The 15682-nt window shown below is 42.4% G+C and overlaps 1 protein-coding gene across 2 annotated transcripts in view; it reads right to left on the reverse strand.

The window, feature by feature from the left end:
• Positions 1-3260: 3260 nt before the first annotated feature.
• The window catches only part of SGSM1 (small G protein signaling modulator 1), a 1153128-nt gene continuing 1140706 nt past the window's right edge, over positions 3261-15682 (reverse strand). For both annotated transcript variants that reach the window (XM_078667338.1, XM_078667339.1), the window contains one exon: positions 3261-5947. In XM_078667338.1, the coding sequence (XP_078523464.1) occupies positions 5859-5947 (89 nt within the window). In that variant the 3' untranslated portion in view covers positions 3261-5858. The remainder of the gene's footprint in view (positions 5948-15682) is intronic.

Raw genomic sequence — 15682 nt, forward strand, 5'->3', positions numbered from 1 at the left:
GGCCCAGTATTGTTTTGACATGGAGCAATGCAAATCAGGGATATTTAACAGAATAATGAATACATGGATTTCCTGGATCAAGAGGTTGGCATCTCAGCTTTCAACATTCTCCAATCTAGATCTTCTAAGGGTCAAATTTAATTTCGGATCTGGTTTTAAACTCACTTTGATTTTACAAGGTATTATGGAATATACACCGTTGTAACGTTCGTGTTACTTGTGGTTGATTTGGTTTAAATTGTCCTTACTCTTTTGAAAGTGGGCTGCACTGTCAGTTCAAATTTTGAGCCTGCCAGTAGATTTTATCCTTTGACAATCTGTTTTTCTACTGTATTTCAAGAAAGTACAGAGGGAATGTTGATCTTCTTGTACTCGTGCTCAAGCTTCATAAATAAATGTAGTAGGTTAAGATAGGCCCTTTTTCAGGTGCCCTTTACATCATTGGTGGAATTTACTAGCCTCACGCTATGTATCGTTATCTGGAAGGTGGATAAGTGTTGGCTCAAGCCAAGCTTGACAGCTAGTTTTTGTATTTATTAATAATTTATAGTTGCTTTGCATTTAGACATCAAGGGTTATGAACAGCTACACAGATCATTGGGTTTGAAAATCCCAAATTATTTCTGAAAATTAATTTTAGCATCCAGGTTAACTATTTTCTACATCTCTTCCAGGTTTGTTAATATCACAAAATACCTATGCAGACAAATTATATTTGGCACATTTAAATCATTATATCTAGTGGTCCAAAAGTATCAGGAGCACAGAGCTATTTCCCCCAAAAAGTACAACGTAATGACATACTTTTATCTCTCTCTCTTCTTCTATACATATATAGACACAATTCTCAGGTTAACATATACAAGATATTTTTCAACATTTAAAAGGTATATCTTCATTTACAGAACAGTCACACACACCCAAACATACACATACTGAGTTTTACAAGGACTCACAAAATGTACAATAATTCCAATAGATAAATAAATACTTTTGTTATTCAAAAACACTGTTAATGAAGGGCACACAGACAATCCTTCAGATATTTTGAGATAATACGGACAGTTGGTTTGTGTAACTGGTTTCTTTTATAAAGCTAAAGTATCAAACAACATGTTTCCTGAAAAAATAGAACTAAAACTGTTGTTTACTGTTTGGATCCATAATTTGTGTGGCAAATTATAGAAGTTTAATTCCTTTGACCTCCTGATCTACACACATTTGCCCCCCATGGTTCCTCGAAAGCGCAACAGTCCGAAATACTGTAGGGTAGTCAATGTAAAATGTATCCATTGAATCAAATGCCTGAATGCTTCTATGTTAAGCAATAGAAGACTCTAAAAAACTTTATTGGGCAAATCAGCTTCAATATTTCGAAAATAAGGGTTAGTAAGATTTGAGTTAAACAAAAACACATTTGTTTACCAGAGGCATAGAAATAACCTCTCTGGCTGAAGATAAATCATCAAAATAAATTGTTTTAGACTTGGGTATGTAGGAAGGCATACATTCATCAATTCTGTTAAAGCACATTGCTAGAGATAGCCCTAGTAACATTATGCTACTGCATTACTTTTTTACCAGATGCAATTTTTTTAAAGGGCCTTCACTGCCCATCCACTGAAAGCATGCTCTTGGAGATGTACAATCATACATCTAAAAAAATAAAAACATAATTGGATACCTGTTGGCCTTTCCACTTGACTCAGGGATTCCAATTATATGCCTTCAAACTGAGTCTGTGCATTTTTGGAAATTGTCAAGAGTCACAGACATGTGAATCCATTTAATATTCAACCATAGATCAACATATGTTCACTGTCAGTCATATATTTTCATTAACTGTTCACTCTCAAGAACATATTAACATTCCTAAGGAGTTTATATAGATCAACCACGTGTGTCCAACCACCTAATTTGTCATGAGCAAGATAATTATATTAACTACTTGAAGAATCATAAATTAATAAGATAATAAGGTTCTGAAGATTTTAATATAAGCCACAAATTTGAAGGACGAAAGTGCTTATTGGGAATGATAGATACTGACTAGTGAAAGTATGATTTTAATTTGGTTATTAGACTTGAAAGTTAAAGGGAATTATTAATAATTAAGGAAACCTTTGTTAAACAAATCTGGCCTGTACTCTCATTAAATGAAGTCACATTTGAAAACATAGGACAGTTTTGCCTCCAGATTTTGTTTCATTACAACATGGTCCTAGTCTGATCATTGTGTACGCAATGTTATTTTTAAAAAAAAACAGCAAATTCATTTTGTTGTCAGTATCATAATTTATAGTAGTTTCTAATTATGTCTATTTGGCTCCATTTCTCAACAGCTTAACTCAGTGAACGTCTCAGGGTGATTGGGCCAGGAGGCCATAACATGTGCCAGTTATAAACTGTGGGGGAGCAGTAATGAAGGTGGAAGGGGAAAAGCAATTGCTTCACAGGTTGTTAGCAAGTATCCCACAGGAGATTCTTTCTGAACCATTCTTGAATACCCCACTTGTGACTGACAGCAGTGTTTCACCATGCTGGTTGCGAACAGGTAGCTTGGTAGCGTTTTGTTATACTAATACTTGGTGCTAGAAGTCCTTGTGGGATACAAGTCAAAAGGTTGCATTAATAAAAGTCAACATAACGAGTTGTTAAAAAGCTAGCCAAGGTTGCATTAATAAAAGTCTACATAACGAGTTGTTAAAAACCTAGCTCTGTCTTTTATCCAACCCATGGTATTTTAAGATGAATATTTGGCTGTCTCTCAGGCCACCAATACACCAGCACTTCACCTAATGTAAACAGCCTAGTCAATGTATGCAGATAAAAAAGTGCCACAATTATACAATTCAGTTTCAAAAGGTGTTAAATGAAAACACACTGCCTTAAATAACTAATGAACATATAATCCTATGGCAATTATACACTGGAGTGGAACCAGAATCTTAAAAACTCATTCACAAAGCAACACACGGATGGTGGGTTGTGTTCTGCAAAGTTTGTCTGCCTTCCCCCATCATAAAGTCTATCTCCCTCTGATGAAAATGTGTTTTTTGCTTTGAGGGAAAGAGGTGGAGTCCACATTGGAAATATATATGATGAACTTACAAAATACTGTGTCATGAATGGGAAACCTTCAGTAAAATGTAGACTGATTTGTCACAATTTTCTGTAAATGTTTTAAATTAGATGTCAAACCTTTAACAATGACAGAGCTACGAAAATTGATACATGAGAATTAAATTAAACAATGGATGGATGCTGCCTTTCAATATTATTTATCTGAATCAGTATCATAGAATCATGCGTTTATATACTGCAATTTAAGCGACAGCTTAATGACACACAACATAAAATTCAGACATATTACAATCCTGAAGTGTTGTTAAGTCTTATAAATTAAATTAAACTTAAATAAAAGGAACATTCTTTATAGTTCAATTGCCTATTTCCCACATTGTTAATGATTTAGTCATAATCCCACGTCTTCTTTATACAGTTTTTCAAAATTTTGTTTGCAGGGTGTGCAATGGTCCATTTTTCAGCTCTAATACCCTTTTATGATAATAATTTAAACATTGTCTTACCCAAATAGCTAATAGGACCAAGCCCAGCTTAAGTCGTCAGTCAACATATTAAAAACATACACTCAACAAAGTACAAAAATAGAAGTTTAAATAATAAATGACAAAAATAGTCCCATATGCATGTCAACAATAATGTAAACATAAAAACAACAAAAATAAATATAAATACATATTTAGGTAACGCAGTGTGATTCAATTGCCTAGAAATGTTTGAAACTCTTTTGTCAGAACCTAAATATTACATGCAATCTAATTTTAATTTAAGCCATTCACAATTTGGATTTTCCAGTACTAAAATGATATGTAGATAAACTATCAGACTCAAAGGAACAAAGTGCCTAAAAATAAAAAGTTCATTTTAGTTTAGATGTGCCAGCAAAGCCCGTAAAAACAAAAGTCTGAATTTATTGAACAACAGACATGTAGAATTGCATGACAGATGGAGGTAGAATTTTTTTAATTGCTTCCGAGTAAGGAAACATGTGTGCTCCTATACAAAAACATCTTATCGTACCCTATATTCCTCTACCTCTGCACCTTATTGATGCAAGATATATCCAGACAAACTGGAAATTAGGCACTGGTGTAAGGACCATTTTCCATGCTTCACGTTATGTTCTCTTATTCAGACTTAAATGGGAAGTACCAATATTTGGCTTTTTTGTATTACAAAACAAAAAACCCAGGAAAGCAGCATGCCCAACTGTGGGAGGTCCAACAAGAAAAGTTGTATGTAAATTACAGACATTAACTCATCTTAGTAAAGAACGCAACACTACATCATTTAGAAGTGTATAATTGGGCTGCAATATATAGCTATATGTAAACAAGTGCATCAGGTTGCATATAACTAGAATGCAGCTGCTGAGTTTCCTATCTGTAGACCCCAAGTATCTATGCAAGAACAATGCAATGGCCTAAACTATAACTGTCCTTGTAAAGTAAGCTTTACAATAAAACTACGTAAAAACCCTTTCACCTGTATGTCAGTGTGGTTCTAACAGACATCAATCGAGGATGAAGTGATTCAATGTGCAGGTTTTCATTGATGTTTTGCACCAGTTCATCAGTGGTGAAGTATTAACTACATGCAATGTTGCTAATTCAATTATTAGACCATGTGTCCTTCAAACACATATAGGATCAGTGTACATTATTAATTTCACTGCTGCTTAGTCACTTTAAAATCTGTAATCCTCATTGTAGCTTTGAAAATAGGTTGCCCAGAAAGTAACTCATGGCAGCCCCAGCAAATACAAAGGTCCCTGATAATACACTATGGTATAAAGAGTACCCAACCAGAGGTATGGGCTATTTTAGGCTTTTAGAAGTCAAAAATCTTTAAATCTGTCCTTATACAAAATGTTACATTCCTATTACGTAGCACTAGCTCATATATTCAATTTAGGGTGTTGTTCTCGCATTTAGGAACATTGTTCATTTGAGCCTGTCGAGGAATAGATAATTTCAAGCTTGAAAGACCTCATGTGTGTACTGAATGCATTCTTCAGAGCATTTAGTAACTGGAAACTGGCTAAGACATATCTTGTGCTTTTAAACATTGCTCCATAGCCAGGTAATTGCAAAAGAACAGAAAATCCTTTCTAAATGATTAGTGGAAAAAGCTATTGTGCTTCACTAGGTTTGATGATGAGGTTTCAAAAAAGTAGCAAGTTCTAGATTAGATATGTATATACATATTCATCTGGATTCCTTCTAAGACTGCAAGTATCATTGTAGTAAATATGAACGCACATCCTCTGTCAAGATGCTGGGGATAATATTCATGTAAGTTACTTGCGTACTTCCAGCTAAAATACTATAACTCCAGAGGCTCTCGTTATCATTTGTTTTAACCTCTGCCCAATGGCAAAGGAATCACAAATTAATTCTATACCTATAATATAGATTTGATTTGAGGGTTCCGTGGGATAAGTGTAGTTGTGTTTTGTAAAACAAGAAAACTATTTTCAGGACTTACAATACAATTTTCATTGAGAGATTGATGAAGGTTACCTGTAGGTATTAATTGGAGATCTTTGGTTTAACACTGTAAAATAACTTTGAACTAAATAACTCAAAATGTCAATCAATACTTATTACAGGAACAATAGAGATACTTTCTCTTTATAGTATGCCGTTGTACTAGTGAGCTGCCACTATTTTCATAAATTTCTGGTACTACAGGATGAAGAAAAAACAGAAGCACAATGTAGTAGCTAACAGTAGTTCTCTACGAAAGAATTGGCTGCGTAATCCTAGAGCTATTCATTTATTTTCAATCAGCGTCTGAACTTTATAAACCAGGTCACGAGCTTGCTTCAGAATCTCCTTAGTATTATGCCTCTCTGCCATTTCTGTGAGAAAGAATAGAAAAACAAATATGCATTAGATGCAGAGTACAACCAAAGGTTCTTGACCAGAGATAGATTTAAAGCTAGTGTTAAAGAACAAGTTACTTACCTTCGATAAAAAAATTTCTAATAGAGGCGCTACATAACCGCAGATTCCTCTCCTTTTAAATATTCCTCCAGCGTCAGACTGGATCCGGAAAACCTTCTGCAGTACCCCTGCATGTCAGAAGGTGGCACCATCGGCTCTCCATCAATGCTGTTCCGCTCCACAAGTGATGTGCCCTGGTCTATGTAGGCAGGTATTCCACAGTTGCTTTATGACTCTTCCGCAACCAAATACATGGAGCCAACATCAGATTAGTTGAGACCAGTGTGCAGAAATTTAATGAGGGGCATTTTTAGGTGGAAAAGAGTCCAGTAAACAGAGCTGGCAGGATGGGAGAGTCAATGTGGAATTTGCGATAGAATCTCTACCTGAAAGGTAAGAAATGTGTTCTTCTGATAGAGACTTCTAACAGCAGATTACTCACCTCCTGAATCAATAGCAAAGCAGTACCTCTCAAGAGATGGGTCTGTGAACTAGCTTAAACCAAAAAGTCTTGCAGGACCAAATGGGCAAAATGCCAATCTCAAGAGACCTGACTGTTCATGAACATATTGAGTGACAACGCAGTGGTGACAGCCTTGGCTCTGGTAGAATGAGTGTGCAAGACTTTTGGGGGCTACTTTTTTGCCAATGCTTCGCAGATCTTAATGCAGAGTATGATCCAGCGAGAAAAGATACTCTTCTGCACAGCCATTCCTGTCTTTGCTCCAGTGAACCTGATAAAGAGCTGATCATACATCCGGTGTTCTCTTGTATGATCAATATAGAACCTGGAAGCCATTTTTGGATTCAGCCATTGAAGTCTTTCCTCCTACTTAGAAGGGTATGGTGGAGCACAGGACAGTGGAGTTGTGATGATCTGACCAACAAAAAAGGGTGTCATATCCTTTGTGGAGGAAAAGGCTTGCGTCCGCAGAAGCAGCTTGTCTGGGTACAAAAGTGGTGTAAGGCAAGTTAACAGACAGGGCCTGTAACTTGCTCACTCGATATGCCGATGTTATGGCAAAAAGAAAGATAAAGGTTCAAAAGTTGCACTCATGCGAAATGTGAAGACGAACTTCTAATCCCACTGGGGATAACAAACAGAGAAGGGGGGAAAACATATTCTAACTCCTTGAGGAAACGCATCACAACTGGTGATTTGAACAAGAAGTGCTGGCCTGTCAACCGCAAAAAGGCTGAAAGATACAACAGGAACCCTTTAACAGTGCTCAAGCTAGGCCTTGATGATCTAGGTACAACACAAACAGCAAAACTTCAGACAGTTTGGCATGGAGTGGGTTTATCTGTTTAGAGGTGCACCAAGCCACACGTTTATCCCAGTGGCAGATTTGGTTGAGGGGTGTGTTGGCGGCCAAGGTAACATCAACAACTTCATGAAGAAGGTTGAAAGCAGTCAACTCTTGCCGCTCAATCGCCGTGTATGGAGGTGTAAGATTGCGCAGACTTAGCTGCAGGTGTTGATAAGATTGTGCCAGGGTTCTCCTACTCACGGAAAAGAGACTCTGCGCTACCTACGGATGTAATTGCCATCTAGATCGGCAAGGCGTTGATGGTTAAGTTTGTCAGCTCTAGTGTTCAAGGACCATGCCAGGTGGTGCATCACCAGAAACATTTGTTGGCGGTCTAGCTATGCCCAGAGACTCAAAAACATCTGACACAGGGATCACAACCCAGCCAGGCCCTGATGTGGTCTGTGAGAACCTGTACCTCCACCAGCTTTCTTTTGATGGATTGTTAGACACTGTAATTCTGGTTGGCAGAGGTATGCACACAGTCCAAGCAGGAACCACAATCTTAGCCAGGGTAAGTTACAAACACACCCATTAACCTGCACTTTTTCCCTGGCAGCTTGGCACAAAGCAGTCAGGCTTAACTCAAGAGGCAACGAGTAAAGTATTTGTGCAACATCTTAAAACAGTAAAACTGCAAAAACACCACAGAAAAATATGGAGCCTAATGTAATGATCAAAAGATGGTGAAAACGACAAAAATCAAATAAGTTGAGCTGGAGTTATGAATGTTTAAGGAATAAACTGAAATATAGTGGCTAAAAGCATAAAGTGCCAACCGGGGATACCTGGTTGTGCTAGACAGGGTCAAATCTAAAAGTTCAGGAAAAACACAATAGAGAGTGGGTTGGATAGAGTCCCAGATAAGTTGCACTGAAGTTTTACCTTCTCAAGAATTATGCAAAGAGTCCTATTCTCAGGGAAGAATTTGCCAGGACCAAGGACAGCGTCGCTGGCGCTGGTCTGTGGGGCGCGAAGACCCACGGGGCATCACAGAGGGAGGGGCTGTAACTTCACAGTTGCAAGCTGCAATACTTGCTGTGTGAAGAGACAAAGCTGCGCCCACTCGTGCTGGTCCTTTTTGCGAGCAGCGTGGTTCCTGAGCAGACAGGCAAATTCGTTAAGAGTCGAAAAGTTTGATTTCAGGAGCCAAACAAACACTTCCAAGGGCTCAGGGCCTGGGAGGTGCCTCTTGGGGGTCAGGAGCTTGTTGAAGACAAGTCCCTGAGGCTCAGATCAGGAGGCCAGCAGACTAGCCCTTTCAGTCACTCTGAGGTCCTGGGATCAAGATGGGCTCCAGGTCCAGTTCAAAGGAGCAGCAGGCCACCAAATAAAGGCAGCAGTTTTCCAGAGCAGCAGCCCTTCAGAGTGACAGTCCTCGAGCAGCACAGCAGTCCTTCTTGGCAGAGAATCCACAGGTCTAGAAGAATACTGAAGCGGTAGGGCTCAAAGTCCAGTTCTTATACCCAGTAGTCACACCTAAGCTATCTTGGTGTTTGGAGGTCTAATGGGAATGTACAAGGCCCAGCTGTCATCCACCCCAGACATGTACTGGAGACAGGCTGCAGGCACACAGGGCTAAAAGTAGAAAAATTACAACTTTATAAAAGTGGCATTTTTATAATTTTAATGAAACATTTGACCTTACCATTAAAGAGGATTGGTCATTACAACTCCATAGGTACTAAAAAATGCCAGCTCTACCTCCTTTTACAGCTAATTAGATGTAACAAGAAATCCCCAATGTTAACATATTGGAAGGGTAGGCCTCACCGTAACTTTCACAACCAGGGCATGCAAAACTTAAAAGTATATGTCTTACCTATTAATGACATAGCACCCTGCCATATGGGCTACTTGGGTCCACCTTAGGGGTGACATATGTAATAAAAGGGGAGTTTAAGACTTGCCAAGGGTTTTTAAATGCCAAGTCAACATGGCAGTGTAAACTGTACACAAATGCCATGCAGTGGCCGGCCTGAAAAATGTTTAAAGAGCTACTTAAGTGGGTGGAATAATCAGTGCTGCAGGCCCACTAGTAGCATTACATTTACAGACCCTGGGCACATGCAGTGCACTTTACTAGGGACTTAAAGGTAAATTAAATTTGCCAATTGTGGATAATCCAATCAAAACATGTTAAGGGGAGAGAGCATAAGCACTGTAGCACTGGTCAGCAGTGGTAAAGTGCTCAGAGTCCTAAAGCCAACTAAAACAAATTCAGCAAAAATGGGAGAAGGAAGGCAAAAGGTTTGGGGGGTGACCCTGCAGAAAGGGACATTTTCAACATAGATGGTAGGAAGGCTTTCAATACCAAGCGGATGGCTCGCAGCTCCAGAAGGTTGATAGTGAGCTGGGCTTCCGCCGGAGACCAGATGCCTCTGATCTCCACCTTTCCCAAGTGGCCTATCGACACCAGTCGGAATGCATCGGTCACCACTGTGAACTCTTGGTTGGTTAAGGAGAAGGATGAGCCGTTGACCCAATCGGGGTCCCACATCTACCACAGGAGATCTTTCGAAGTCTCCTCTGAAATCTAGACCAGATGGGAAAGACCTCCCGCCCCAGTGCTATGCATACTAGGATTTCAGACTGCACCGCAGAGCCCACATATGCCAGTTGGCATGTTTGACCAGCATGAAACAGGGGCTATCAGTCCTAGCAGCCAGAAAGTCATTCTCACTGAAATTCACAACAGAGGATGAATCATCAAGATCATAGTCTGAATTTTCTGGACTCTCCACTCTGGGTAATAGACGTGAAACTGAACTGTGTCTAGAATGGCTCAGATGAAGGCGAGCTTCTGCAAAGAAGTGAGGTGAGACTTGAGCACGTTGATAGTGAACCCTAACAATGTTAAGAGGTTCGCTGTAGTCTCAAAGGTGAACCAGCCTTCAACAGACAGTCATCAAGATAGGGGAAGACTGGGACCCCATACCTCCAAAGGTGTGTGCCACCACCAACTTACTTTTGTGAACACCGGAGGGTCAATGGTGAGGCCAAGGGGGAGCATAGCAAACTGAAAATGCTACGGGCCCACTTTGAACCGCAGTTAGCGCCTGTGGGCCACCAGGAAGGGTATGTGGAAATATCCTACTGGGCCCCCTGGAACTGGAACAAACTACCCTTACACTTACAGAAATGCACAGATCACCTCAAATTCAGAAAACTTCTTAGACTGAGCTGTTTCTAAACTAGTGGTGCCTTCCTTGCCTGAGGTCAATGCTGCGCCGATCAACCCCTCCTGGTGTGATTAATGCGCATTATAAGCTAACAATACCAAGTGTCAAGCAGGGCCAACGCTCCAACTCAGCCTTCAGGTAACCTGGGCCAGGGTGAGTATCATGAATTGATCCTTCTGCAGGAAGACATTGCGAGGGCATAGATATAATGTGGTATGGAGGGCTCTGTACTTTTTTGGCACCAGGAAGTAGCGAGAACAAGCACAACCTACTTCCGGCATTGGTACCCTCTCTATGGCCACTTTGCCGAAAAGAGCCTGCACTCCTTGGTGCAACAGGGACAGATGGTCCTCCGTCAGACAGACTGAGGATGTTGGAAGGTGCAGTGGAATTTGAGAGAAAGGCAAGGTGTAACCACGCTGCACAATATGCCAGACCCAATTGTCCGAAGTTACTACCTCCGCCTAAAACAGGGTGGTTGTGTGCCATCAAGTGCACACTAAATAGGCTTGGAAGACAGGGCTGCACATTGCCTCTGTTGTTCATGTGCTCGCAGGTTACTGTGGCCATTTAAAGACTGGGGGCATTGGTACACTGATTGGAACTGTTGGCAGTACTGAAAGCCTCTAACATGGACAGGGAGAGGGCGAAATTGTCACTGGCTTTGGGAGCAACTGGGACCTCGCCCGGTCATAATTTAGAGTCTTGTGGTGTTTGGCTATGAACAGCTTCGCTTCCTGATCCGGAATGGCCATGGGGTGAATCAAGGTGCAGTCACTGCAGTCAGAGTCGTGGTCAGACCCCAGGCAAACTACGTCAGTCACAGACATCTGTTTCGGATATTCCCCACACAGTTTGTGCAAGGTGACATCTGCCCTTGCACACTAGTAATTTTTTAGGGGGAAAAAAGTAGTCTAAAGAGACGATGAAAGCTCCTGATCTGCGTCTCTTGGGGTGTAAAGAAAGGAACTGATGTCAGTACGTATGGCTGGCCCACGCATGTCACTTATGGTGCTGAATTACGTTGATACGGAGCTGCTGGTGCCACCTGCAACAGCGCATGGTATTGCTTTAAATTATCTGGATCTAGTTTGATGCCTAGGTAATATTCCAAATGTGATGAGTCTGAACTTAGAACTCTTTATCAGAAATGATAAATGTATATACATTTGCAGTAAATCTCAATGAACAAATAAATATGGCTCAATATCACGTTGTGTATGCTAATATATACATTTTCAGAAATGTATTACTACAGTGTAAACATCACATTCATTATTTTTACAACAATACAGCACACCTGATATGAATAAAATCTTTTTCGTAATTTTTCCATGTAATTACTAACAAATCAGGGAAATTATGCGAAATGACATGTAATTATGCAAAATACAAATCTGCCGTTTAACACTATATTTTAGAGCAAAATGCATCCTTTTACTTGTTGGCAGCAGGACACATTTAACGCAAAAAAAAAAAAACATAAAAACACAGTTGCTGTGAACAACAGTTGCTTGAGGTCTGGGTGTTCGCACGCTCTGTTATGTTATGTTATGTTAAATGAATTTATTGAGCGCGGCTAACACCATTAGGTTTCTTGGCGCTGTGCTGGGGGAGCGGTGAAAAGAATGTGAGACGGAGTCTAAAGGTATGAAGTAGTGAAAAGGAAAGTTTTAAGGAGTGATCTGAAACCAGGATATAAGGGTGCGAGCCTGAGAGAAAGTGGGAGGGAGTTCCAGAGGGATGGGGCCAAAAAAGAAAACCTGAGGCCCCCGTATTTCTTCCTCTTGAATCTAGGAACAGATAGCAGGGCCATCTGAGATGAGCGGAGATTGCGGGGGGGGGGCATACAGATGAAGGAGGGAAGAAATAAAAGATGGACCTTGACCGGAGAGGGATTTTGAAATGATACAGCCTAGCTTGAATTTACAGCGGGCAGATACCGGGAGCCAGTGGAGACTCTTTAGAAGGGGGCGAACATGCTGATCTCTCGGCTGATGGTAAATCAGGCGGGCGGCTTGATTTTGGATCAGCTGAAGTCTTTTCAGTTGGTAATCAGGAATGCCTACATACAATGCGTTAGCGTAGTCAAGTCTACTGATCACTAACGCAAGTAGCGCTAAAGTAAGTGCTTCGGTGGTGAGTAGGCGGGAGATTTTTCGAATTTTCCTGAGTTGGAAATGGCTGGCGGACACCACTGCGCTGATCTGGGGAGTCATAGAGAGATCATTACTGATGACAACACCCAGACTTTTAGCGGAGTTAACTGGGGAAGGAGGGCTTCCAAGGCTTGCAGGTCAGATGGAGGGCTGCCAAGGATTGGAAGCTCCCCCGACAAGAATCAGTTCAGTCTTGTCGGGGTTAAGCTTCAGGTGGTGTGAGCTCATCCAGTTGCTGATGAAACAGAGTGTTTTTTGGAAGGTGGAAGTAGAGTCATCAGAAGAGTCGATGGTAAAAATCAACTGGATGTCGTCCGCGTAATTGAACGCGGTGACACTCATCCCACGAAGGGCACGAAGTAAAGGGGCCAAATACAAATTAAAAAGGAGAGGGGACAATGAGGAGCCCTGAGGGACACCACAGGTCAGCCCTACCTGGGTGGCAGAGAACTGGGACAGCCTGACGGCTTGTTGACGTTCCGTCAGAAAGGACTGAACCCAGTCCAGGGCGGTCCCATGGATACCAGCCTCTCTGACACGGTCGACCAGGATACCATGGTCGACCGTGTCAAAAGCGGCCGATAAATCCAAAAGGACTAGGGCTTGTCGAGTGTTAGCATCAGCCCCTCTGCGCAGTTCGTCCATCACGGAGAGAATGACTGCCTCCGTGGAGTGCGCAGGTCTGAACCCTGCCTGCTTGGAATCTAGGACACATGAGTCCTCAATAAAGGTGCTGAGTGTGTGAGTTACGTGTGATTCCAAGACTTTACTGAGGAAAGGGAGAAGGGATATGGGGCGATAGTTGCTCAAGATAGAGGGGTCTGCCGAGGGTTTTTTCAGAATGGCGACCACCTCGGCCTGTTAAAAGGAACAGGGAACTTCCCCTGTGGCCAAGGAGTTGTTTAGAAGGGCCAGGGGGGGTTCAGGGCAGGAGGTGAAAGCTGCTCGAAAGGCCGAGGGGGGGCAGCAATTGCGAGGGGAACCGGAGGAAATTTTATGCAGGAGTGAGAAAAAATTGGCTGTCGAGATGGGGGGGATCAGAGTTAGAGTATGAGAGTTAAGATAATTAATGGGTTCAGTGGACGGGGGAAGGACAAGCGGGGATTGGGCGGCAATGCTAGATTTGATTTTAACAATTTTTTCTATAAAGAATTCGTTCAAGGAATCACACAGGTGTTGAGAGGGAAGGGGCCCTATTGTGAGTCCCGCTGGGTTAGATAGTTCCTCTACAATTGAGAATATGTCCTTAGATTTGTTTGCGGAATCCTTAATTTTATTCGAAAAATAGGAGGATTTGGCCGAAGCTATAGCTGTTTTGTATTTTTTAAGCAGGGAGGAAAATACCTCCTTAGTCTCAGGGGAGTACCCCCGGCGCCACCGTCGTTCTGCCTGACTGAGGCCTAATTTTAGAGCTCTCAGATCCTCTGTAAACCACCTTTGAGCATCATGGCAACGTCTTGCTCTAACTAATTTTAAGGGAGCTACTACGTCGGCAGCAGAGGTAAGCCAACGAGTGAGGCTCGATGTCTGGACATCGATGGAGACGGATGGATCAGAGGTGGGGGGAACTGAAGAACTAAGAAGAGAACTGAATTCATTTAGGTCTGACCTGTTCCAGTTACGAGCCAAGAAATTAGTTTCTCGAGGCTTAATGACAAGCCGGGGCATCCCTAAGGTGAAAGTAATTAATGAATGATCTGACCAAAGGCAGGGCAGGACAAGAGGGGCAGAGATATCCAGGCAAGATGTCCAAACCTGGTCTAAAGTGTGACCCTTTATATGCGTGGGCGAGTGGATATGCTGAGTACAGTTCAGACCTAGCATGAGGTCTGAAAAGGCCAGTGAGCCAAGGGATTCATGGGCGTCCGACGGCCAATAATTAAAATCTCCCAGGACCAAAACGTTGGAGTTATTGATGGTAAGCTGTGAAATAAGATCGCCAAACTGGGCAGGAAAGTTGGGCATGGGTTGAGGAGGGCGATAAATCAGGGCACATATGAGAGAGGACCCTGGCTGTTCCAGTCTGAGTACCAAGCAATCCGTCATGGGGATGCTGGTGGTGGGCACTATGGAAAAACGAATCGGGTGCTTAATGATAGCAGCAACCCCCCCTCCAACCTTGCCAGAGGCACGGTTGACTTGTAGTATGTAGTATCCGGGGGGGATGGCCGCCAAGATGTCGGGGGAGGAATCGTCTGTTAGCCAGGTCTCGGTCAGGAACAAGATGTCAGGTTGTTCTGACCCCAGCAGATAAAAAATGTCTAACTGGTGACTGACCAGGGACCGGGTATTAAGGTAGAACACTGATAAAGAAGAGTTTGAGGCTCCTACTAATGAGTGGGTACAGGATCTGGGCTCCGGAACCAGGGACCTCGGAGTAGGACAAGGAATAGTAATCTCTGGAAAAGAAATACGGGTAGTGAACAAACCAAGTGAAGCAAGCCTGAGGGCTGACTCGGGTGGGGGAAGTGCGGGATTGTGACATAACATAAGGGAAGGACGGGAATAAGTAAGGAAAGGGACAGAGTAACGCGCCCCTAGCCCCGGTCGGCCGCGGACGGGCGCAGACGGGCTTAACTCAGGCGCAACTCCGGCGCGCCTACGACGCGCCCGCTGCGCTCGTCCGCTGCGCTGACACATGGGGGCCGTTGAAATAGGATGATGGCGAGGGGGGTGTGGCGAGGCTCTAGCTCGCTAACCAACCCGTTCCAAGATGGCGCCCGCGGCCGCTGGGGAGCCCGTTAGGCGGTCAGCCCACAGCAGGCGGCTTGGCCTCTACGCGAGTAGCAATCAGCTCAAGAGGTGAGTGTCCCCGCTGCATTATAATTCTGACTCATACACTGGCATAATTACACATCGTGGCATAATGGTAATTTCCAGAATGTTGTGCAACAAACAATGCGAAATACCCAAAATGACATGAATTATGGTGGCGTAATTTAAATTTTGCGGTACAAAAGGGGGTGGTGATGGATGGAGCATCTGAACCAATCAAACAC

The sequence above is a fragment of the Lissotriton helveticus genome, chromosome 11, assembly GCF_964261635.1.
Source record: "Lissotriton helveticus chromosome 11, aLisHel1.1, whole genome shotgun sequence".
Lineage (NCBI taxonomy): Eukaryota > Metazoa > Chordata > Amphibia > Caudata > Salamandridae > Lissotriton > Lissotriton helveticus.